The 27,573-nt window shown below is 41.9% G+C and overlaps 1 protein-coding gene across 1 annotated transcript; it reads left to right on the top strand.

Annotated features, from left to right (window-relative positions):
- The first annotated feature begins 230 nt into the window (after positions 1–230).
- hoxb1a (homeobox B1a) lies at positions 231–3,108 on the top strand. The gene is made up of 2 exons (XM_041956527.1): positions 231–1,089; positions 2,744–3,108. Exons 1-2 carry the CDS (start codon positions 231–233, stop codon positions 3,106–3,108), a joined length of 1,224 nt encoding a protein of 407 aa, XP_041812461.1.
- The last annotated feature ends 24,465 nt before the right edge of the window (positions 3,109–27,573 follow it).

Genomic DNA, 27,573 nt, shown 5'->3' with positions numbered 1-27,573 from the left:
ACGTGCTTCATTTTCTTTTGTGGGTGTTTGTTTTATTTGTTCTTGTGATTTATGCTCTCTCTGCGCAGGGAATCACATCATTACCTATTTAGGCCCTACTTTTGAAAACGTTTTAAATGGATTTGTTCGATTTTTGATGTTTTTTTTCTAACGAAGTTCTGTTAAGTTCATCTGTGGGCTCCTGCTGATCATTTTAAATTGTTCTCAGCTCCACCGTGCCTCCGCTCTGCATGGACAACATGAACTCGTTTGTGGAATACTCCATTTGTAACCGAACGGGAACCGGCGCTTATTCTGCGCCCAAATCTGGATACCACCACCACCATCATCTGCATCACCACCACCACCCTCTGGATCAGCATCAGGGCTTTCCGGTGACCTCCGGCACCTTCCACACAGGACCAACCGGCTCTCCAGCTGCCGTTAACGGGACAAGAAGTGACAGCAGCACCGTGGGAGTGGGTTACACCGGGGATGGGCGGCTGTACGGGCGCACTGGAGGTGAAGGAGCGCACGGGGCCACAGGAGCGACCCAGCATCATCAGCAACATCCTCATCATCCTCATCATCATCATGAGCAACAACAGCATCAGCAGACGCACAACGGCTATCATCCTCACCTCCACCAAACCCAAAACTTACAAAGCGGAACATTGTCTCCTTATAACAACGGGAACGGCGGCAACACCGGGGCCTATGCGGGTCAGGCGTGCGCCCGAAACACGGAGTATGCTGCCGCGACGGGCCCTCCCAACACCGTTCACTCCCAGTATTTCATGGAGGAGCCTGCGGCCTCCACCTACTATCATCAATCAACCTACTCCAGCTCTGCGAGCACCGTCGGGCCAAGCTACGGGGCCCTGGCCGGGGCCTACTGCGGGCCTCAGGGCGCTCTGGCCGGGTCACAGTACCCGCAGCAGCTTGGTGGGGGTCTGGACGCAGCGGGCTACCTGGGGCTCCCACATGGGGGAGGTTACGGGGAGCTACCGGGCTCGCAGGACCGAGAGAGGGGGGATGAGGAGAGCCAGCAGGCCGGCCAGGGGCAGACCTTCGACTGGATGAAGGTGAAGAGGAACCCGCCTAAAACAGGTAAGGGAGGGTGATTTTTCTGACGGATAACCGGTCCGTTTTGATGATGAGGTGAAAGCTTTATCACAGGGTGCAGTTAGTTAAATGCAGACATCACGTATTCCACTGTGATCTGTGTGTTCGCACTGACGATGAGGAGCGATGGCCTCCTCTGCAGGGATCACAGCGGCTGTCATTAGAAATGTTACAGCCCAAACACCGCAAAGAAGATTACTGTAAGGATGCTCCGTCGTTTAAAAATAGTCAGACAAGTGAGACAAAGAAAGCTTTCCGGGACCTGCTGCAGGATTTAAAGCGATCTGTCAACGTTTACTGAGAAATTAAAAATAACGAAACTGATTATTTATTTTTTATTATTTTGTAAATAAGAGGCTGTAAGCTTATAAAGTGTTTCTTTTCCTCACTTTCAGTTTCCTCTGCATACACGGACCTCAGACTTTTCTCATGTAAATGTTACTTTCCATCTGTTTCTTCCGTCTCTTTTCAGTTGTCTTAATCACTCACGTCTGAATTCGTTTCACTGTAAACCGACGAAGAGCAGAGAAATAAGAAGAAAATAAAATGAACTTTTTTATTAAGATTTAATTTCAGAGAGCTTTCAACAACAACAATAAAACATTTGTTGTCATGGTGGAAACCATTAAGTTTGCTACCGCATCAACCGTGAAGCATTTAATTTTATCATCATTAAAAATCTACAATAAATAAAGAAAATAATTATTCTTTTAAAATGATGTAGACACCAGCTGGCAGCTCACTCTTTTTAAAATAAAACATAAAGATTTTCACTGTTTCTATCAGCTGAACAAAGATAATTAAAAAAAAAGAAAATATAAACTTTTTAAATGTAATGCGAGTTTTCTTTGTTATGAACACATGACGCTTTCAGCATTTCGTCGTTTAAAAGCAAAATATAAAACGGCCTTTGCGTTTTTCCAGGATTTATTCACAGCCGCTGCGGTATCTCTAGACTGATAGCAGGTCTGGCCTGGGTCCACTATGGCCCCAGACGGCTGATATGCGCCGCGCGCGCGTGCGAGCACACACACACACACACACACACACACACACACACTGTGTCTTAATGGATATAGCAGACGGGTTATTTCTCCCTGGGAAGTCTGTCCTGCTCTGTTATCTTTTAAAGCACCCCCACCCTCAGCCCTGCTTCTCCATCCCTCCGTCCGTTCACCAGCCTTTTACCTCCCCCCTCCTGTGTATTTCCTTTTTCCTCTTCTAATATTCAGCATTTATTATTTCTTTGTTTTAAATTTCAAGATCATTGTGATATTGCCTGCATGTTGATTTAAACCAGAGCACGAATAGGCCCAATACAACCTTCAGTTTGGATTTAAATATTATAATTAGCGTTAAATAAATGCATATAATAGAATGAAAATTATAAATAAATAAATTAAAATATGATTACCATCACACAACAAAGACGAAACGAGAGAGAGAGAGAGAGAGAGAGAGAGAGAGAGAGACATTTCATTCATACAGGCCAGACTCCGAGCTCTTTGCATGAGGATATTAGAATATGCAGCATTCACGTTGCATCGGTTTATTCTCACTTATATGAATAAATCGCACATTTAGACTGTAACAGCTTCTCCCTCTCCCCCTCCCCTCCCCTCTCCTCCCCTCCATCCAGTCAAAGTGTCGGACTTCGGCCTCGCGGGCGCACACAACAACGCCATCCGCACCAACTTCAGCACGCGGCAGCTGACTGAGCTGGAGAAGGAGTTCCACTTCAGCAAGTACCTGACGCGGGCACGGCGCGTGGAGATCGCCGCCACGCTCGAGCTCAACGAGACGCAGGTGAAGATCTGGTTCCAGAACAGGCGCATGAAGCAGAAGAAGCGCGAGCGGGAGGGCGCCTCCGCCACGACTCGCTCCTCCTCCTCAGGTACCGACGGCGGCTTCCACAAGGAGCTGGACGACACCGACCACTCCTCCGCGTCCACGTCTCCGGGCGCGTCCCCGAGCTCCGAGACGTCGTCAGAGCGAGCGACGTGATTGGCTCTACTGATCTGTCACTCAGACCAAATAGCGTTGTAGAGAACAGGTGGCCTAATGTCTGTCCCACTGAGTGATGGACTCTATAAAGCATTCATTGTTATGTATTACATGTTAAAGGAAGGTGACCCCTCTTCTCGCCAGTCTGCTTCCTCTACTTCTGCTTTGGTTTCTGAATTCCTACATGTCCCAGAATTCCTTAGGGGGATAGAAGACTTTCTGATCCAGGAAAACTGCCCCACCTTAAACTTTTCTTGTTTTGGTTTTATTTGATGCTCCTGCATTGATTGTTCAGTTGTTTTTGATAGAGACTAAAAAGAAGGTTTCCTTCAAATCGATGAATTATGGTGACCTGTTTGGACACCAAAGGCACTACAGCTGGATACTACAGGGTTAGCACACAGTTGGACAGCAAGAACTGCACTGACACAATGACAAATAAAGGGGACCCACCATGAGGTAACCAACATGAGCAAAAATATATGGATGGTGCAGCCCAGTCACCAGAATAAACATTGTACATTTCTATAAACCACTGATATGTGCTAAATTTGTACATTTCACATCATAATGTTTCTACAGCTGGTATAAAAGTGATGTATTCGGCTTACTGGTAACACATGAGCTGAGTGTTTCTCATCAGGAGGACGAGGGGCTGATGGTGGCATGATAGCAAGCCGACCGCCAAACGGCAGACCACCGTTCATGGTACATTTGTGACCACAAACCTTAACCAAGTGGCTTTTGTCTGGATAGGTTTAGGCACAAAACACAACATGAAACTGAAAAATGCAAAAATCTGAATGTAAGGAAACAGAAAGTTGGGTTGGTGATGGCTGCTGATGCAAAATCACAAAACTGAAGGAAAGTTGTCACAATATAATTAAAGCGATCAGAGAGAAAAAATCCTTCTGTTGCACAACATTCTGTTTGATTGACATTTTTTAAAAAGTACTGGACATTTTTAACTCTACAAAGTTCTTCTTCTTTACAAAGAAACAATCTGAGAAGGAACAACTACTCATTGGTTTGACTGATCACAAGTCACGTCCACACTTAGGCCATAACCTTCGCTGTGGTAAACTTTGTGGTAAACGTTCCTCTTAATGGGTGGAAAACCAAATACTGGACCTTTGGTGCAGTAACTTTTTTAGAATTGGACTGCTTCTAACTGCATTGATCGTATGTCTTGCCTCAGTCCAAAATGTCTGAAGCCACGTTACCGCCGTCATATTCTCACAGCCATATTTTTTCTGCTGCTCGAGGTGCTAAAACTTCTGGTGAACTGTTAGTGGACAAAACCCTGTTGAGAGTCCAAGACTTTAGACTACTTTTAACTCTTAAGACGACTGGTGTCTGGTTCAGAGTAATGATGGGTCCTTTCAGTGTGCTGGTGATGATGATGATGATGATGATGATGATGATGATGGGATGCACTTTGCCATCTTTATATGATGTCTGATTACAGGGTATAACTGGTATTGGGTTATCTAAGGTGGATAATACGTAATTTTTCCTGATATTTAGCTTTGTTTTTGTAAATGTTCTGTTTTTTGTTATTTTGCCACAGTTTTTGCATTCAATGTAAAAATAAAGCCTGTGACATAGATTTAGATTATTATGGGATAGTGAAACTCTGCTGAAAGCCTACATGATTGATGTCAGTGGAAGCAAACTCGTGCATGCAAAAGCTGTTAATTCTGTAAAATATGTCAAACTGTGGTCCACCCTTAACCCACATACCAGTCTAACCCCCGCCTATCTAAATGAGCCTTATGATCAGGAATACAGGGAGCCTCTCATGGCAAACACACTGTTGTCTTATCTGGTTGTAGCTATTCTTGTTCCACTTTTAAAACCTTTGATATTTTTCTACTTTTGAATGTTGGTCTGGGTGTATGTTTCCCCACACACAGCTCTGGCTTTTGCACTATGTGACTACAGGGTAACACTTTCAGACAAAGTGCTCAAAGACATTAAGCTCAAATCCTCTGTTTCCTTCAGTTTGTATCAGTCACGACAAAGTCTGTCACACCTTCACGCTCTGATTTACAGGGTTGTGTGTTGAACATGTTAGTTAGACTCAGACTCAGGGGTTAATGTGGGGTACGTGAGTGTGTGTGTGTGTGTGTGTGCATGGGGGGGCATGATTAAAGAAAACTACTGAAAAAATATTGAAGCCTTTTAGACACACGTCTCCTTGCTGAGTGGGAAAAGTGGGGAAATATATTTTACTGCCTGTCTCTTCCCCCATGAGAGTAAATTATTGGATGCATTTTGTGTTATTGATTATAGTTTATGGGAAAAGTGTGTATGTGAAGTTGATGTTTTCCCTCGGAGCATCTTCTCCTGTTACTGCTAAAGGTCACAATACCTGATAAAATTAAAAATGTGAACAGTTTTATTCTTACATATAACAGGCGTTTGCTAATTATATACATAGAGAAGTTGACAAGTCAGCCAAAGTTCAGTTCAGATAGTTGTTTTTCTCCACAAATCCGACCTTGTGAACATCATTCAGGAGTAAATCTCTTCATGTGTGTAATGTGGTAAGGTTAAAGATCGGCCTTTACTGTGAACTGATGTGACTGTATGCTTTTTTACAATGATGTCTGATGTTTTTAAATGAGAGCAGACTGACTGAGTTTTATTAGTTCTGCTGCCTTAGAAACACTCTCAATCATGTTCCTGTCTGTCTTTTTCTACTTTAAGCTACCTCGATTAAAGATTCCTCTGTTCATTCACTGCAGAGATGATTTTTGTACTCTTCAGAGTGTCCATAAACTGTTTTGTATAATATAAAAATCCACTGATTCATAAGGTGTTCTGCAGCATCCAGCACTTGAAAGGGGCTCATATGAGTTCCAGGGACGCTGTGGAGCCACAGATGTGATTGGCCCAGCAGTACCATACCTTTCTGCAATATTACTGCTATTTCAGAGTAACAAAAAGCCTGGAAACTGACAGAAGTGTTCGGGAAAACAGTCTTGTGTCTGATTACATTGTCGGTAGCATCATGCAGACAACTGTGTGTCAGATGGTTTGCGGTTATTGGATTCATTAAAAAAAAATGTTTGGGAATTGGCACCACTAACTAACATAACCACATCTCACAGATATTCTGTTTGCATGCTGCTAAGCTTTGAAGGAAACAGTGCCACATCACATTTCAATCAACAAAATGAGGAGACTGTTTTTGTCTGGCAACTCGCAAAATGTTGACACTGAACATATCAGTAAAATGACGACGGTGCACATTTTTTGCAAAGATATCCAACCTTGTATTACAATATCTGCTATCTATTATCAAACTTTATACGGTAACATTTCAGTACTCAAACACCCTGAGTCAAAGTCCATTGGATTTGTACAGCAAGCATCCACCCTGACCACCCCTGTGACTGCGGTGCAGTACATGCATTCAGCGCTTCATTCACTCAAAAAGCATTGCATCTGAACATCATGACTCTGAACACTGTCCTGCTGCCTCAGGTAGCACTATTTGTGGGATAATGTGTGTGGAATAATTAATCCTCCACTGAGAGGGATGCACTTCATGTCAGACATCACAGAAAAAGGAATAGCTTGGGGTTTGTAAGCATGGATGCAGCTGTAATGACCTGCTCCTCGTGCTCTTAAAAACACACGCACAGCTAGCTCCAGAGCGAACGCGGGGAGCTGTGGATTCCCTTTTCATTTTGACTTCAGTATTGTTTTTGCGTGTAGATGTTTCAGTCTTTTTTATTCAGTTCATTCATTTATTTAGTTCACTCTGTATGATAGCTCGTGTCATTTTTGCATTAGGATATATTTTATTGGTCTGGGAATGCTCCTATGGACAAAATAGAGGAGCCTATAGCTCCCTATACATTATGTACTTTGTTTTTAGTTCACATGTTGCCTTAGAAGCTGCCTGCATTTTAAGTGCTTGTTTCATGTGACATTTAGTGGGGATAAAAGCTTAAAAAAGGTACTTTTTAATGTAACAGACATTGAATGAAATTCTCTCTGGAGGAGAGGTAGAAGGATGTATGATTAAGCTGTAATAATGTAAATGTCTCCCACCAGCTTTACATCCAAAACGATGACATGTTCTCTAAAGGAAGGATTAGATGTCCCCAACAATTCTTCTCTTTCTTGAGTAATTTCTATTCAAAACTACAGCGACCAGCTGTTGCAGGAAAACACTGAGCATTTTCAACACTGTCAAAATGAGCGCTACGATCCTGCAAGAGGTTGAAGCTGGAGAAAGTGAAGGAGGGAAAGAGGAGATGATTAAGGAGGAAGCAAAGCTGGATGTCTTCCTCCTCCTGGATTAAAGGACCACAACGTTTGACACAACACAACATACAGAGAGCTTCATGCATTTCAATGGCAGCCAGGCCTCTCACATTCACATGGCTGCATGGCCTCTGGTTGACCCACACACACACACACACACACAGGCAGGGCTACAGTGAGGAATGTAGCGGGGGCTTTCCGGGTGGCTCGCTGACCTGCTGACCTTTGGAGAGCCTCTGGGATATCTAAACATGTAAACACACTCCTCCTCCTCCTCACCATCATCTTCATCTCCCTCTCCTCTCTGCTCCTCTGAAGATGCACGTCCTGGAGCCTGGGTGGCAAGCTCAGTCATCACCTCATCACACACACACACACACACACACACACACACACACACACACACACACACATTCACACCTCATCCGGTCCAGCACATTACTGTTGTTTTCTGGTGCTGCTTTGAAATAGCCTCGTCTTCTTCTACTGCAGATAGAAGGTTCCTACATTTCCCAGTACCCAACAAAGAGCCTGTTTTCAGCTGTGATTTAAACTCTTTAAACTTTGTTCCCACCTCACCACTTAAAGGACACAGAGCCTCCTGCATTGGCGCCGGACACTGGCATTGGACACAAGTTGTGAGGTGTGAAATCGTCTAATTTGAAAGTACTACCTAAGAATACTGGGCTGGAATTCCTAAATATTTCTAACTTCTTGATAAAAATGCTACAGGTCGGTCTCGGTCAGTGTTATTCCTTTCTGTTTTTTTATTCTCTTTGTATGATTATTGAATATAGCTGTAATATAGTGGCTCTAGGAAGACTCCCTCACTCTGAAGGACTGACACCAAAACCTGACTGAGAGGCACTCTACTGATTTTACACATGGAGTTCACTTTACTTTCCATGAGTACAGTACGACTCAGCCTGTGAAAAACGTTGTATAATGTCTTCTGGATAAACTTTGCCAAATGTGAGACAAAAAGCCTGATGATGTCATAAAATGACCTTGATGATGTCATTAGGGTTTTCTCAGTCCTACATATTTGGGGTGTGGGGTTTGAAAGCCGTGGCCATTGACTTATCAGGAAGGGTCTAATGAACGTGATCTATTATGTGATTTGTTGCACTGCATGATGGGAATTGTAGGATCCAGTGATTTTGGAACTTGACACATAGCAAGGACTAAAAGTCAGGATAGTTTAGACTATTCTGTCAAGATCTGTCTGTGGCCCTTTAAGGCATTTTCACACCCAGTCTGAGACAAATCTCCACCACCACTCCCTGAATGGGGCAAGAGACAATATTGTAGGCTGAAATTATAAGTCAAGGGCGTAGTAGCTAGACCAGCAGCCAAGATATTACAAGCATATTGGACGATTTCACACATCAAAGTACATGTCCAGCGCAAATGCTCTGTGCCAATGCAGGAAGTAGTTACCCTTTTCTTAACTGTAACCATGATCTTTCCCCGACATCAACAGAGTGTAGCTACCTGACACTAACAATAAATAATAATAATATAATACAGTAGTCGGCTGCACAAATATTGTAGATAGAAAGAATTTTAACAAACTGTCATTAAACCTCCAATACTGATGTTCTTGTTGGTTGAGCCGATAGCAAAGATCAATAACATCTGTCGACATTTCCCACTGTTGACATCGGCCGCTCAGATGCTACTTTAAAGAAACAACTTTCTATTAATACAAATTTTCACTCAGATTTTCACACACACACGCACGCACGCACACATACACACACACACTTCGTGTTGTTCTGGAAAATCAATAAGAGGAACTGATTTCTTCTTGATTAGATAGGATGTAAAGTTCAGAGAAAAATAAGAACATGATGTTGGGCGAGAAGCCAACGTCGGATGAGGAGGAGGAAAGGAAGGGAGGAGAAGCAGCAGAGGAGGAGAAAATCATGAAATGCTGAGGATGGTTATATTCTGGGAAGCAGAAAACATAAAATAATCATGCTTGTTGAGGACGAGAGGACACACACACACACACATTGAGAAAGAGAGAGAGAGAGAGAGAGAGACCTTGAGAAAGAGTGGAGATTCTTTCAGGGTGACCTCATATGGTCTGACCCCCAACTTCTGTTTTCCTTTCCATAACTCATCTCAAGTTCAGCACAGGGCTGTCTGCCTGTGTGTGTGCGTGTGCGTGTGTGTGTGTGTGTGTGTGTTTTCATGCCCTCACAATGAGCAGTGAAAGATAAAGTAGTGTGGCTGCAGTTCAACAGTTCAGAGTCTCAATCAAATAGATGAGTGCACACACACACACACACACACACACACACACACACACACACACAGACACACACACACATGCCTGGCAATAGGATCTGAATTAGTCTCCACATTGTATAATTTCAACAGTCAGTGAAACTTCTGATCCGAGATCAGAGCAAAGCTGGTAAGGGGCACAGAAACCTTATCAAAGCCTACCCCGTGTGTGTGTGTGTGTGTGTGTGTGTGTGTGTGACTGATTGGAGCCAGATGGTGCTGTGTGTACTTTTATCAGACGACAGTCACGTTTCTGCTATTGCAATTTTATTTTTGAAAATTATGAATCAAACCTTCTCAAGTCTGTCTCCCTCTTTAAGGAAAAATTTTGAACTGAATTAAAATTTTTGCTTTTTAAACTCACCTGTTCAAATATTTAGAAAAGTGTTTTTGTTATTGTATTGTCATTTGTTTGTTTCATTGTTGTTTAATTTATTGGTGTGAAAGTTAATATCAAAGTATTGACTGAGCTTGATCAGGAGTTATGTGAACACTGCACCTATATTACTCTGTATAATTTTACTATATGTATTATGACTTAGAAATGTAATTTTTCTCGTGTTTGAATGTAATGTTTTTGACTGGGTTGGATTTAGTTTGTTTCAATCTATTTCTTCTGTATTGCTGTGGTAAGTTAAAAATGCCCTCTGAGTGCTCAGAATGAATCTGATGCAGATGTTCATGTGTGTCATGCCTGGTGCTCTGTTAATTATTCTATAAGGACCCATATTTATCAAACTGATAAAAATGATATTTCAGCTTTAAGTGACAGAGTAAAGAAAAATCCTTCATTTTATTCACAGACTTATGAATAAAATCAGCTGATCAGATTTCTTACAACATAAAAAAACTTAAATTCAAGGCCCCCACAGGTCAGGTCGTTGGTGATGATGAATAATAGCTTATCCGAAGTAGCATTATAAAGTATTTTTAGCTCATCATTTGTTTTCTACTTGAACATTTGATTTTATGTTTTATTTCCATTTTATCTGGGGTACATCAAGAATAAAACTGGCACGGTTTTTTTTTTTTGCTGTCACTTTCCATGCATCCTTATTGCAGACAAATCTCCCTTATTATATGTTTTCTCTGTACAATGGTCCTCAGCAGTTCAAGTTTTGTTTTTATTTTCCATTTCAGCCAATTTCCTGCTATTTCTTCTCTATTTATATATTTCTATGCTGCATTACTATTACTTTGCGTACGCATATTAGATTAATAGTTTAACTGTTAATTGCTGCAGGTTAAGGACTCACATAAATAAATTGTTTTTAATCTTTTTGCAGGAAAGTAGTAAAGGATTCATTGAAAGACTGAACTATAGATGGGATGTAGGCTAAATCTCAGACTCTGGTTAAATGTTCCTGTTGTGATCAATCATGGAAATGTTCCTCTGACACTCTACTGGAAGTAGCAGGGAGTCACTTGATAAATGTGTGCTTTTGATCAATCTCAGTGAAGGACTTTTTACTTCTCTGTAGGCTCTCATACTCTCATGAATAGAGGAGAGGCTGATGACGCTGATGTTGTAAAAGGAGCAAAATACATCATTTGAATGTGTTTGAATGCCGTGAGGATTGTTTCTGCATGTATTTATGTTCTGCATGTCATAACATGATGTACTGTAAAGACAACATGACAGTCTCTTTCTTTTAGCATTGATATCATGATATCATTCATCAGTCATTTTATTTCAGTTATGTACTAATTACAAATTGTATCAAAATAGCAGATTTCACTAAGATTAATTTAGTCTCACGATAATATTAATTAATTTAAATAATTCACTCTATTATACATTTTTCAAAATAAAGGACCATTGTTGATTTGTTGTCATCCCCAGATGTTAGAAATTCACTGTCACCTTATTATTTTTACAGCAACAACAATGATAATATCGTTACGAAGTTGAAGTGCTTTATGTTTTTGGTCTGTTTTGTTTCTTTTTATCAGTTAAATGCATCACCTCCGCTCCAAACATGTTTTAGAAATTAGTTACTTCAAAATGTATTTTTCATTTAATAATCCATTTTGATGGTATATACATTATTGCTTCATTAGCACTAATTTAATGTATCGAAACACTCTGCAGAAGCATCAGACTTCATATTTTATTCAGTTATTCCTTGAGGCTAATTATTTCTCAGTTAGTGAGCTGTGTGAGCAGTACAGAAAATTCATTTGATATAATTCCCTTAAAACAGGAACAATGATTGATGATGTATCTGTTTTGTTTTATACAATATAAAACAATACAGTATATTCATGCTGATATTAATGAGTGGTCTATAAGTAGAGTCTTTTCATGAAATGTCACAGAAACATAAAAAAGGGAAACAATAACACTCATATTTCCAATGTAAAGGCAACATTTTAAATAGATTAAAGATGACTAATAAAACACAGACGAGCTGAGCATTAAAAGGCAAACACTTGAGTGTATTTCTTTGATGTATTCAGCTCAGTTGTGTGTGTAAGCGGTGCTTTTTGTCTGTCGGGGTCATCCATAGTGCAGCAGCTCTCCTCCTCCAGCCTGCCCACAGAGTAGCTCTGCAGCCCTGCTGAGCAGCCGCCACGCCCCGCTGACCCAGGCCTGCTGCTCACATCTGCAAGGGCCTCGCCTCTCAAAAGCATCTGCCGGCTCAGACCATCCTGAGGTGCATTTTAGAAACCTTCTAAAGCTAAAGAGGTGTTTTTCATGGTTTTGTTCTTTTTTGAGTATACTTTGATCATGGCCTCTGAGCACACTGATCACATACAAGCACAAATTAAATGAACATTTGATTTTGCAAGTGAGCTCCTTAAGACTGATTGTTATGAGGAAACTGGGCCCTGCTTTAGACCAGAAGTAGTCTGACACACAAATGTAAATGAAGTTTTTTGGGATCTGGGAGAAGTAGTACGGTGGAAAAGGTCCTATCAACAGTAATCACAGATATAGAGCATTCTGAAAACCTGTTGGATTTAACCAGGTTTTACAGCTGGAGTCTCTGAGGCCATGAACAGAAGTAATGTGTCATTCGCTGAAACAAGATTATCAAGATTGGAAGCAATTCTCCTGCATTTTATCATGAAGTAACAAGCTGATAAAACATGTTTTCTTTTTTGAGCTGTTAATGAGGGCACAGGGTCTTCAGGACCGCTCCTGGTCCACACTCATCCTTACAGGGTCCTTACAATCATTTCAACTATTCCTCTGGATGAACAATGATGAACAAGGTGGAGCATCACCTGCCCCTTTATTGTGAGAGTTTTCACGATCAACCCTGAATTGGGGGGTGACTTTTGAACAAGTTGAATCCACCATAATGGTGACGAGCTTCACATGTTGGGTTTTTACAAGGAGAGGGAAGACAAAAGGTCATGAACCAAATGTTAGCTGCAGAGGAGCCTAAAATTATTTTTCCTTTTTCTTCCTTGGAAAGTGTGTTTGTCAGCAGGCTGTACTGGGGTCAGAGGTCAGAGGGAGTACAGGGAGCAGGAGGTTATCAGGCCAGACATTCCTGTCTGTCCAGAGCTGAGAAAGGCCAGGAGAGAAGAAGTATTTCAGCATTTATTACTCACAATCTATTGTCAGTCGTTAATATTCACAGATTTCTAAGCATATTGCAGTTGAAAACTTCATTTATTTTAACATTCATTTCAAATCCCATAAATAAGAAAAAACATGACTACTTCATAAAGGTTATTTCAAATTAAAGCATATGAAGTGCTAAAATTTGTCCCTAAAACTCACAATCTAAGTCTCTTTTAGCAGGATAACATAATGGTGTTTTTCCACAGTATAAACCTGGTCTTTTGTGTGTTTATGTGGCAGGCAGGCCTGAACACCTATGACTGTTTGCCTTAGCTAACATTGTGTAGCCCGTGACCCCGTGTCCTGAACACACACACACACACACACACACACACACGCACACACACCAGAGTGTGCATGCTGTGTTGGCCTGAGATAAACAAGCTATTGTGCCATGTTCTTTCAGCACCCTCTGTGTGTGAGTGTGTGTGTGAGTGTGTGTGTTTGTGTGTGTGTTTGAGAGAGAGACAGGGGGAAACAGGAACAGCTAAAGTGCATCAGCTATCCCCAACGCTGGGGCGAAAGCAAGGGCACATCCATCACACAGTGACAACACACACACACACACACATACACACACGTAGCCACAAAGCACTACAAAATGACAATGGGCCACAAGATATTTAATGAACAAACATGTCTGACATGAAATCAATCAGTAATGGGGTAATAATAATAATCTAAGTCAAACCCTGTTGTTGACCAAGAACCTGAGCAAGCAGGACCGAGGCCACACAACCACACACATACACACACATACACACAAAGAGAGATTAGTTAGTTGAGTGGGCTGAAGCTGGGTGGGTCTAACACGGGGCAAGCAGGCAGCATTTACCTTGACTGACTGTGAAAGGCTGCCATCCAGTTCTTTACTGTCTTCTTAAATCTAGCCAAAGACGCACTGAAAGAATGAAATGTTGCGGAAAAAATGGGATGTTTGACTGTTTGAACTTGTGGAGACAAGCTAGGGTTTTTTACAATCACTTCAATACAGCCAATGTTTCTTGTTGGAACCAGCATCTAGTGGCCATAAGTGGAACTGCAGTTCAACACTTTGATAATCACAGTCAGAATCAGAATTGGCTGTATTGGTGTGGTGTGTGCACAAACAAGGAATTTGACTCCGGTTTAAACATTGCACTCAATGTGCTTCATAGGAAAAAGAAAAAAAGGACATGAAAAAAAGGACTGGATAATAAGGTAAGTGGGACAAAAATATAAAATAAGCAATATACACAAAGTGACTTCCTGGAGTCTTGTGGTCTTGCAAGGCAAGAAACAGTCCAGCACATCATTATTACGAGGGGTGTTATACCCCACCTTCTGCACATGGAGGAAGGTGGGGTAGATGGATGTGTCAAACAAACACGTGACTTTCGCTCAGGAGACCAGGGTTTGTGTCCCATGAGAAACAAAAAGTCAAAAGTGCACGATTTTCTTCCCTTCTCATAAACCTGCAGGTAGTTTTGATGGCTGAAGCTAACCGAACTGCAACAGTCTTACAGCATCAACCACATCTCAGGAAGGCTTTCCAGCAGGAAGGCTTTGTGCACTGCTGGGAAGGGAACGTGTCGGACAGCTGGAGCAGTCGCTCTGGTCGTTTTATATTGCCGTAGATGGGTTTACATTGGAGTTGAAAGGCCAGTGCATCTCATTCCGATGCAAAAGGGTACCTCGTACATCTGTATGAGACGCAGGGTGGGGTGACAGTGTCGGTATCTGATAAGCCATGCCGTTTTACGGACCACAACATCTGAATTTGCATAATCACAACTCATTCTCAACAATGCAAATGAGTCCGTCCAGCGTGATGCACCAGGCTCGAGAAGATCAGAGCAAACTGTCAAACCGTGTGGTGCTGATAAAACTGGAATGAAGATTCTGTTACTACAGTGACTATTTCTCACCCAAAATGTTTTCAGAGACATATTTTAGTTTAGCCGTAATATGGGCACCGCCCACTCACACCCTCCAGTCGCAGGTCCACTGAGTTCAGATGCATCCTCGCTGCATTCTGTGTGTCTGTAGCATTAGTCAGGGATGAGGTTGTTCCTCATGATGAAAAATAGAAACATGACGGGTAGAACAGAGAAGTGTTCTGCAATATCAAATTACATCCACATTGGGGGGGGGGGAGTGTTGGGTGGTGGATTGGCAGGTATAATGTCTGGGTTGCAGGCAGCCGGCTTTGCCTTTTTATTAAGTATAACCAGGATCATTCCCTCACCTCAACCTAACCATAACCTTGTCATAGTTGCAATACCTTCATATCACAGTCAACTTGAGGCTGACACTGGATATAAAAAAAAAAAAACTTATAATCCAGGGTTTTGCAGCATTGTTAAAGACTGAGTAAACGTATATGTTGTGCAGAAATGTATATGTGATCCATCCAAGATCAGGAGATCACTTTCTTGTCAGTGTCAGAGGTCATCTACACAGCACCAAACAGTCCATTAGATGACAAATACAATGTGCTGAACAACATTCACCTCCTGTCTGTTTATTAATTATTGTTGTGAGAAAAATACATGGTCAGTATATTTTGCCTGCAGTACAGTATAGACTACAGTCAAACAGTTCCATTAAAATTTCATTAAAAATTAATCAAAAGGAATCCCAAGGAGGACCAATCTGCTACCAATGGTAATTTGTTTGTTGCTTATTATGTTATTGCTTTAAGACTTAAAGAAAAAAAAAAATCCATGTCTGTGGATGTTTAGACAGCTCAGGCCTGTATTTAGTGCTGTCCACCTGTGATTGACTCACTCAAGTTGCATTTAGTGCCACTGTGCAAAGGAGGGCCTGTTTGTCTCGGGTCTGCACCGTTTCCTGGAGGCCAGACGATGAGGTCATGACCACAAGTTACCATCGATCAGCAACACTTTGACCACACAAACACCTCGGAGACCTGCCCGGAGGAACACACGCCATTATGAGACCTGAGGTTGCCAGGTGAGAAGACTTTATCCTCCTTTAATGGCTCCAGCGCAGCCATGATTGAGATCTTTCCTTGTGCCCGATACATTATTGTTGCTGGGTGAGTCGCAGGGTTGCCAGGTTTGGAGCTGTTCATTCCCCTTTTATGGCTTCAGGTGACACATGACTGAGGCCTTTTGTCATCTTTACATGTATCCTTATCGCTGCCAGGACAGTTTTAAGGTTTCCAGTTTACAATCCACCCCCAACCCTAGTTTGTGACTCACCATTGAGCTCCTCCTTTTGTCTTCTTATCGTGTCAGCTCCAACCTTAAAGTTCCCAGTGTTGGACTCTTTAATCTCACTATTCGTCGCCACTCAGTGCGCGACTTCCCGTTTGTCTCCCTGTGGCTGCTGGGTCATTGGTTAATTGCCAGTTTTGCAGTAGTCTATCCTCCTTTTATGGCCCCCCGTGACTTGTGACTGAGCTCTGTCCTTAGTTTGTTTCTCTCCTCACTGTTCGGACTGACATGGGGGGCATTTACATCACCGTTTCTTAAAGTATGGTTCAGGGACATAAGCAGGGTCACGGCTGTTGATTCAGCCTGGTCTCTTTGTCCTTAGAGCTGTGAGGAGAGCTGCATGGATCCAGGTGCAACATGTGTCAGCCCCTGGAGAGGCCGATGTACCTTCTTCCCCCTCTGTCAGTTTGTTTTGAACATAAATTCAACTAATTGCATCCTTGTTTTCCCTAAGATCTCTGTAAAGAAACAAGGCCTTAGCTTATCATCTGAGGCCACTGACCAGTCACTAAAGCTAAGTAATCCCTCCATACCAGCAGGAAGTGCAGCTTTGGAAGGGATGACAAGCTGATAGTACAGACCAACATGGTGACAACTTCTACATGGACAGCTGAGAATAAAAGCAACTGTAAAACACAGGGAATGAGATTAACTTGACCTGATAGAGACACAGAGCGTGAGTCCCATCATTCATTTTTTCAGCTATTTTTCTCTGTTCTTCTTTCACCCTTTCCATCCTTTTTTTGTTATCACCTCTTTGAAAACACTTAATTTAGCTTTAATTATAGGAATCAGAGAACATTTAGATGGCTGTAAAAATCCAGAAGAACCCAGTGGCTGGTTTTGGTTGAGTTAAAATTTGCTTACCCCCCCCCCCCCCCCCCATATGAGACAGTTGATTCTATAACAACACTCCTAAACATGTGACACATGCTTTTCTCAGCCTGTCTGTCCTCTTTCACAGGTTGACCTGACGCCCAGTCCTGACAGTATCACCACCACCCTCCATCTGTGTGTGTGTGTGTGTGTGTGTGTACAGAGATAGCCAAGCTACTCAGAGTCAGGTTTCCTTGACCTCTGTTGACATTTGTTGGGGTCACAGTGAGGTTGGGCCAAGAGATGCTTGACATTTCTCTCTTCAACACCTGACCCAGCACATAACCAGGAGTGTGTGTGTGTGTGTGTGTGTGTGTGTGTGTGACACCAGTCTTTCTTTCTGCTGACAGCAGAGACAGTTTTAAATGTATGACTCCACAGAGCTAACATTATGACAGCTTGACAAATTCGCTCACTACTGTGGGATGTAATTCAGATATTAATCTCCAAACAGACTGAAACCTTAATGAACTTTTTTAATCCTTAAACAGAAACCTGCCATTGTTCAAACTTGATCATGAATATGAAAAGAACAGAGTCCACTCAGTGTGGGAATAAGAATATGAAAAGAAATGATTAATTGCAACCGTTATAATAACAGTATATTATTAAAATATTATAAAATATAATAGATTAAAAATGCTGCAAAAGTAAGCAACATTGTGTTTATGGGGTTTACTTGGTAATTAATTCTTAATGGATTTCATCTAAAATCTTAGACTGATGAAACTGCTCTGAGTGTTCATATAATCCACCTGTCACCTGCCACAGACGTGGTTATTTATTGAAAAGGGAAGCAAAGATGAGCACTGCTGAAAGAGTCCTTGTTGGTTATTGTGTCTCCAGCCTTCCCCCCTGTTAAGATAATGAAGACAACGAAACCTAATTCTGTAAAAAATAAAATGAAAAACACACACACACACTCTGACATGACATGTCACTCAAGGTGAGGGATATTTTTAGATATGGCATAATGTTAATGTGAGTGTAGAGCATGCACAGGATTGCTGTTGTGGACATTTAGCATTAGAACTGTGTTAGTGTAGAACTATTTTAAACAGGAGGTCCAGATTTTTTCAGTCTTAATACAGTAGTTGCTGGTTTTACACTGGGAGTTATGGGCTGATGTAACCCCTGAATGTATCCTGTAGACTGGGTGTGTTTGTGATTTCAAAGCAGATAATGTGCAAAATTTGCAGTGTGTCATGTTATATTCCCTGATATGAAAATCTTCAGGACAGTGTGATTATTGCTATGATTCCATTCTGTAATATTATTTTTACATCAGAGAGGGGGAGGCCTTCACAGTGTGTGTGTGTGTGTGTGCGCGTGCGTGCGTGCGTGCAGGGGTCAGAGTGTTAGAGGTTGCAGGGAGGACAGGCGGAGGTGACGCCTCATCTTGTCTGCAGCACGGCATGGTGGGAAATCTGAGAACGGAGGAGAAGGAGAGACGGGGGTCAGTTTGTCATCACCATCATGTGGGTTATCTGAGATGGGAGGAGAAGGGGAGAAGTGTGTGTATGGGGGGGTGTCGGTGAAGGAGGTGGCAAGATAGAGAGAGAGCCAGAGTCAGATGAGTGAGAGGAGAGAGGTGAAGACTTATGCATCTCATTAGATTTTTTAGAAGTTTTAGTGATTTCTAAAACAGCTGGTCACTGCTATTTTTAGCAAACGTAGCTCCAGCATGAGGAGATTGCATTTGTTGGGAGCTATTTTCAGCAGCAGATTAGTCCACGTTTGGTCATTTGCTCTAAGTATTTGAGGCTGGGCGATGTGGGTGAAGGAGTGAGGCTCATTGATGTTAGTTTATGGACAACAATGGAGCAGTATGGCTCAGAGGAGTAGCACATTTTGTTTTCATTATCCTCAGTGAATAGGAAGTAAACATAAAACATAAATATATAAGTCTGCTTCATTGAGTTCCACCTTCAGCATTTTCCTTTGTTTGTTATAGCCTCAGATCTTTAAATTGTGTCACAATCTACTCATCATCTTCTCAACAATAAATTATGCAAACTGCCTGATTGCAACACAGATATTCTCAAAATGGAACATGGGGAGTAATTTCAAGATTATTTGAGGATGTTGCTATTTTACAGATTCTTTGTTAGGGAATTGTAGCTGCTTGGTTGAATTGATTTGGTAGCTGGTTTATTGCATTTATTTCCCAAAATCAGGCTTAAGTGTTGAAGAGTGGGCAGTCATGTTTCAGCCTGGAGATTCAGATGTGAAGGCTGAATAGCTGCACAGCGGCTGCTAGAGCAGAATAACACTGACAAATATGAGCCGAGGCTAGCCTGCTGCTTTTCACAGTGATCCATTCAGCGCTGCATGCTGGATGCCAGAAGCAACATTAGCCTTCTGCAGCGCTGCTGCATCCGTCCTCCTCGTTAAAGCCGAGCAGCCCTGGCGGCGGGACACGAACCTCACGCGGGAGTTTGAATTCGCCCAGAGGCAGGTGAGCCCCGCGGTGCAGGTGAGCCCCACGGTGCAGCTCGTCCACGGGGCTCTGTGGCCTCAGCTTCATTCATCACAGGGCTGACACATTCCTGCTGTCTGCCTGAGGCTCGCACTCGCACACACACACTCAGCAGGCTGTTGTACTCCCACACAGTGCCATGCGGTCAAACTGACAACCCTGCTCACCCCAAACACTGAGTCCATTCTGTTTGTTCCCCGGAGGTGAAGAGCACAGGGATTCAATGGCAGTTGTTTTTCAGGAGATAGATGGTTGAACAATTAAGAAACGTATTATTGCTACGGGCAATTGGGGACAAGAAATTTATATATACTATATCTATGCTCACTGTGCATCGTCAATGATGTCTGTGCATATTGGAAACACTAAAGAGAAACTAATGCTGACGTCTGCTGATTTTTGAGTGAAATTTTAAAACCATGTCAATCCAAGCAGTGTTTATATTGAGCATTCTGATTGGAGACTACAGTAGCAACAAACAACCCAATGCTGATTGTTTTTTGCAGTGTAAGCCAAAGCAAGAAAGGTTCCTATAGTAACTGAGAGCCATCCCTGGCCTGAGTGGGTTCCAAGTTTATTTCAGTCTACCTGTGTCTGATTTGGATGCCATCAGGTTTAGGTCTGTGTGCAAATATACAATAACACCTGAGTGAACTTAGGAGTTCTCTGATAACAATTACAATTACAAACTGCATGTTCTGAGGCAAACTGAGAGTTTGAGCTGTGGGATGCAGTGAAAATGGCATTTATTGCTGCTCTTTGTGACTGTGGTTGTGTGTTAATTGATATCTGCATTTCATTTTCATGTGATTGCACTTGAGTCTACTTCAGATTGAGTCTGACTGTGTTTTTTTTTGACCTGACAGATTGCCAAAGCCATAGCAAAGCTACAGAGGAGTGACACCTTAAGCTACTGTCTATTTTTGACATCCAGTGGTTCTTGAGTTGGAAACCAGTGAAGTGTTCAATGATGATGATGATGATGATGATGATGATGGTGGTGGTGTACATCTATAGGCTCAACAAGCACAGAGGTCTTCCAGAGTATGATAACACAATGTTTTAAGATAGCATTAGTACTAAATAGATGTATCCTGTCTTTGCTGCTTAAGCCTCAAGGACCTCAAACGTTAAGAAGTGTGACACCATACTGAACTAAACTAAAGAAATTATCAGTTCAAACTGACTACAGTGAGATGTCAGGGCTCTACACCACATGTAAATGTTTAGTTGTTACCCTCCTCACTCCTTTCTTCCTCTAGACTAAAATGATTAGGACCGCTTTAGCGATTATTCTGAGTTTCTTTATGTAACTGTTTAGTCTGTAAAATGTTGCATGACAGCGAAATGCTCTCCACAAATGGATTGTCAGTGATTCAAGTGATTAGAAAAATTGTGGTGTTCATTGACTGATCAATTAATCATCTTATTGTTTCTTTGTGCTCTGTGATGTACATGAACATGATGAAGCTGAGCTCTCTTTATGTCTGCTCAACAGGGTGGATAGGCTGGCAGAGACTGTGCTCCAACTCCCACACATGAGTCCTGTGTCAGAGCTTTATCATCCACTTTGCAGGCCTGGTCTTAGTGTTGTCATTGTGCTCAAAGAACCTGCAGTCTGAACAATTTGTCATACGTGGAAGTGTCACTAATGTCCACAACCTTGTCACTGGTTGTGTTGTTCCAGGATGCTCCTGTCATAATTTGATCCTTTCTATCTTTGCTCCACATGGAACTTTAGCTTTACTGTAGTCTCTGACAGTGTTAGATTTTAGCTGTCTTGGCAAATTCAACTACTCAAAATAAGAGAAAGTATGTCAACTTAACAGTTAAAACGGCACAGACAGAAACGTTTCAGTGCTTATTCAAACAATGGTGATTGTCCTTTTAATTGTCCAGTGTTTTTAATAAACCTTTTTAACAGTGTACAACTTGGATGTTATTAGAAATATCAAAACTAAACCGTGTACTGAGTTTTATAGAGTAAAAAAATCCACCTAAACCATCAGCTCCATTCTGGTGCAGCAGTTTGGCATTGATGAACGAATTCCACTCTGCTGACCAATGAGCAATGAGGAAACAAGTGTTACTTCCTGGTTTCAGGTTATTGGCTCATACACAAAGAGAAAGGCAGATGCTGTTGCACATGTTCTACCAGCAGAATGTAGAAACAGTGCGCGTGTTTGTGTGTGAAAGAAACTTGACTCGGTGTGTATGGGGTGTGTGTGATAGTGGTGTGTGTGTGCGTGTGTGAGCAGTGTGGAAGACGGATGAGTGTGTGAATTCATCTGACTTCCTGTGTACCAGTCAGCTGGAAGCTTTTGACTTGATTAAAGCCTTTGTGTGTGTGTGTGTGTGTTTGTGTGTGTGTGTGTGTGTGTGTGTGTGTGTGTGTGTGTGTGATTGTGTGAGAGAGAGCGAGAGACAATGAAAGATACAGAGTAGAAAGAGCAACATGGAGAGTCAGTTTGTGTGTGTGTGTGTGTGTGTGTGTGTGTGAATGCATGATTGTATACCATCAACACCCACACACAAGCCTCAGTATCAGAGTCTGTGTCTGCATGTGGTGTGTACAGCATGTGTGTGTGTGTGTGTGCGTGTGTGTGTCTGAGTTGCAAACCAGATGCTGCTTGCTGGGAGAGACAAGGCTGTCTGGCACAAAGTGATGAACACCACCTGGACAAGAGAGAGAGCGAGAGACAGTGTCATAAGTATTTTTCATGCAATCACGACATCCTGAAATGCAAAAACAAACTATGTTCGGGAAATAGTTTGACTTTCAAAGCAAAGGCGCCTTCGTATGGTGCAATAACAGCAATCTTGCAGGTTGATTGATTATTACACTGTGTGAACAGGTTCTGATAAACTTTGCTCTAAACCTGTCAGACTATACAATTTATGTTTTGAAGCATATCAGTGTATTCTGCATTCTTTAATGCCGTACTCCAAATGGTTGGCTTGTAGGAGTGGCTCACTGCAGCTGTTGTCAAGATTTTTTTAGAAACTGTCTTTGGTGGCCAAAGCTGTAGATTAGCTGTCGATGGAGCTGTCCCACATTGTAATCTAGGAACACTGTTTTGGTCTTATGGCCAAAGAGTTTACAATGATTGACAGCTTTTCTTAAGTATGTTGTGGTTCTTGAACAGGCTGGATTTAACAGGAGACCACCAAGGCAAAGAGCAGAATCTGCACAATGCCCGGTTAGTTAGATAGTTAGAAGTTAAATACCATGTGGGAGCAGGGGGCGGAGTACTCTTTGCCCTGAAATTTGGTACAGACATCCATGTTCCCCATTCCTGTTTATCAGGTCAACTTTTGAATTTGTTTAACACTTTGGTTTATGACCAAACATGAGCATCAGTAATGGCACCTCAGCTGCACATTGTGTTTGCTGAAAATTAGCAACTGCTAACATGCCAAAAGGTTAAACAAAGATACTGGACATTGCAACCGTCACAAGCTAAACATCTGCATGTTGGATTGTGATTGTGAATTCACAATTCACAATGTGAATAAAGAGTGTAGCTCAAAGCACCACTGGACCCAGCATAACTTAAAATCAGGGCACAGAAAAATGCAATATGAGCCAAATATAATGATCAGAAAAGTGAAAAATATGTATAATGAAAAACAAAAAGTGTGTAAAAGGTTCTGAAACAGCTGCATCTCCATTAAGTTTCATCAATTTGTGTTTTAGTGGCCTTTTGAAAGAAAATCTGTCTTTGATCTGGGGAGTTTATTCCAGGCACAAGAACATTCCTACTAACAAATACAAAGCTTTTGCAGAATAAAGTGGAATCATCAGTATTCATAACTACATCAGCATTGTTTAACAACATACAGTGAATTGAAAATTCAAGTGGCCCAAAGCGACTTCCTTGTGCAATACCGCAAGGTATTTTTTCTTTTGCCAGAAAAACCATTGAAGAACACTCACTGTGTTCTGCCACACAGGTAAGTCTTCATCCAGGCAAGAGTTGCAGGTGAAAAACTATGACATTTGAGTTTGGAAATGACATGAAAACCTGCAGTTAAATCCAAGAGCACAGCCAGAACCAGTTTCCTGTCATCCATATGTGCTAGGCATTGATCACTTATGTGTACTAACACAGTGCCATTAGACTACCCTAGTCTATAACCATGCTGTAACCATGACCTCTATAACCATGTAGAGAGTAATCAAGTAACCAAGTAATCCATTTCTACTAAAACAGTAAATTGTTTTATTACAAGCCATCTTCTCACATAGCTTAGTCAGCACAGGGAGTATACTGATAGGTCTACAATTCAAGCCAGTGAAACCTTTTTTTATCATCTGTCAAGTCATGCTTCAGTTTGGTTTTAGTTAAGTTTGTCATAAGTGGTGTTAATTTCTGTTTCCTGAGTTAGCATTTTTAGCATTTTAGTTAGCATAGCATTTTTTATTCTTAGAATTCTGTTTATTTCTTTAGACTTTATCAGTTTGTTGAGCTTTTGGTTTTAGTAAATTGTTATTATATTTATACTAATACACTAATTGTCCTGTTTTGTCTTATTTCTGGTTCAGTAGGTAGTGCTTGTCTTTGTGTTTGTCCTATTTGTTTCAGAGATTGTCTGATCAAACATTATATGTGTTCAGTTCTTTTCAGTTTATGTGAAGCTAGTAGAGCTTAAGTTAAATTCTGTTTAGTTGACCTCTTCTATGGGCCCAGAACTTCACTGTATGTTTTGTAGACTGTTCATTTAATTTCTGGGTCGATAAAACCTGCTTCTTTTTTTCTTAATAGATCTGCAACCCCTCATGTCTGCTAGCTCGGACCATGGCACTGCTTTAATTTCTCGGTAGAAGAAAGGACACTTTGTATTAAATGCACAAACATTTTACAGCATTTCTTCTCATCTTCTCTCTCCACCTGGCACTAAATCATTCTCTGACCATGCTCACTAGCAATGTTTGTGCTATCTATTCACAGATTGTTTGAGAGCACTAGTTTACTCCAGTTAGCTCCCGTCTCATCTGCAATCCTATGAATTAAAATGTTTGTCCTCCTCTACTGATTTTCAGTGTAGTCCAGCTCAGAAATTCATCAATTTCCTGCTTTAAGTTCATTATGTTGTTTTCAAATGACTTTATCTTTGATTGAATCTCCTTATTTCACATTCTCATCCCTCAAACATATCTGGAGTGAATATCAGGCTGGTCTTCAGCTCCTGTACATCTATTAAACACCATCTAGTCTTTGGTTAATTCCATCCATGATCAGATTAATAAAGCATTTGAAGTTATCCTGCTGCTGAAGCAACATCTCTTAGTGCCACAGACTCATATATCAACAATAAACACAACTAAAAGTCCAAAAAACTATTTCCTACCTAATGAGTTAGTCTAGGAGGAAAACATCACCCAAAAAGTGATGCAGTCATTTCCAGTGGAATCTCCACTACGAAATGATGTGTGAAAATAACCTGCTGATAGTCATACCCACATCATACCGGCCTTCCACTATAGGTTTACTGTCTATATCTGTACAATGTGTCACAGACATGACGAAATATCAGGTGCAGGGCAGTGTCTTTCCGTCTGTGTGGACGCCACACCCGCAGTTCAGCGAGTTAGCCGTCATACACAGTTAAGAGGTGGGCAGTTTGTCCCTGGATTACCAAGATGTACCAGGAAATGATCGTTGTTGGAGATGTTGATAACCAGTCAGGCCTATGTCAGAGGTCTAGTAAAAAAAATACTGTAAAATGTACTTCTGGGTAGCCCATTCTGTTTACACTGGCTCGCAGACCTCAGGTCCACTGATGTCAGGTCTGTAGTTGGACCTTTTGAGCTTGTCAGATTTCATAGCATCATACAGCAGGAAACAAACACAGAAATCAAGAACATTCAAGAACACATAGTAGTCATGTAGTAGTTGTAAGATGAAAAGTTGATCTGATTTCCTGTCAAAAACAAATATCCGAAGCTCCCACCACCCTCCACTGCTGCACCAACTGAGGTTTTGAGGCAATGAAACTAAATGTTAGTGGTGGGTTCTTCAGGGGAGCCTGGGAGATTAGGTCATTCCCAACAAGAACTGTTTTTGGCCTGTGTGTGTGTGTGTGTGTGTGTGTGTGTGTGTGTGTGTGTGTGTGTGTGTGTGTTACAGAGAGGAGGCACCTCTCTTTCCCTTGAGTCTATTGCTGTGCTGTCTCATCAATAACCTTTATATTGACAGGTGAAGGGGCACACACACACAGGCAGGGACACCCCCACAGTGTGACGACTTGCTTTGTGTGTGTGTGTGTGTGTGTGTGTGTGTGTGTGTGTAATGGTCTTTCTAAAGTGGCAATGTGAATGAGGTTTTCAGGTTTAGGAAACATCTCTGCGTCCTCAGGTCTGTCAGTGAGCAGGTGGTCAGTCCAGTCTCATCTGCCTTCCCCTCTGTCACAAACACACACACACAAACACACACACACACACACACGCACACACACACACACACCAGCAGAGCAGCTCTCCTGGAAAGGACAGATGTGTGTAGTAAAGAAAGTGTACACAGAGGGAACATTTGCCAAGTAGTCAGTGTCTCTCATATGCTGTGTTTGTGTGTGTGTGTGTGTGTGTGTGTGTGTGTGTGTGTGTCTTAGACAGTTTTATAAGAGTGAATGAAGAAACAGAGGTAATCACTGTGGAAACTCAGACCTTTATTAGTTGTATTTAGTACTTTATTTAATAGTTTGGTGTGTGTGTGTGTGTGTGTGTGTGTGTGTGTGTGTGTGTTGGCTGCGGATAATTAAATGCCAATAGGGGAGAGAATCTCATTTGCAATGAAGGTCTTTATAGCAGAGTTCCCATGTCAATCACACACACACACACACAGACACACACACAGGTTAACGAGGAAATTAAGTGAGAAAAGAGAAGAGCAAATGAGAAGGAAGGAGAGGTGTAGATGGAAAAAGAAGAGAGGATTTAATGTTCAGAAAGAGGGAGAGAGGAGGAAGAGGAGGAAGAGGAGGAAGTTTTCAGGGGGATTTGTAGGTCAGAGACAAAGGAGACGAGGAAAAGGACAGTTACGATGAAGATGTGAAGACAGAGGACGGGAAGAATGAAGACAACAGGAGTAGAAAGAGTAGCTTGGGCAGCAGGATTAAGTGGTCAAGGGAGAGGAGGAAGAGTGGGAGATCAGCGTGACAAACAGCTAGAGGAGAAAGAGGAGGAGGAGAGGCAGGAGGAAGAGCATGTCGGAGAAGAGGTAGTTGTGGAAAAGGTCAGGGAGGAGCAGGAGGAGGAGGAGGAGGTGGTGGTGTGCAGCAGCCAGTCCTGCTGAATAATCCAAAGTGACAGTTCATTTAACTGCTGACAGCCTGCGACTCTACTTTCACACTCTGGGCACAACACAGGATACTGAACACACACTGAACCATTCATAACCTTAAGGACCATTAACACTAGACTGCTGAACATCGAGCAGTCACAGGTACGCTCCAGGCTGTCAGTGTTCCTGAAGACCTGGAGCTGCAGCTCCTGTAGATATCCCTGCTACACAATGGTTTATAGCATACACTGAACAATGAGATAACTGAGTTCTCATGGTTCTAAAATGCTGGACCTGACCCGAAAACCTGCTCGAGCCCAATGTGCATGAGTTCATTTTCAAAAACTAACTAGCCACGGGGGCAAAGTCAGACCCGATCTAAATAGACCCAAAGATAGTAAGAGCGATCCAGAATGCTTCACTAGTCGGCCTCAACAGACCCTAATCAACAGT

The sequence above is a fragment of the Chelmon rostratus genome, chromosome 17 (genome assembly GCF_017976325.1).
Source record: "Chelmon rostratus isolate fCheRos1 chromosome 17, fCheRos1.pri, whole genome shotgun sequence".
NCBI lineage: Eukaryota > Metazoa > Chordata > Actinopteri > Chaetodontiformes > Chaetodontidae > Chelmon > Chelmon rostratus.
Note: the sequence above shows the minus strand (reverse complement) of the source record. Positions and strands in the feature narration are given on the sequence as shown.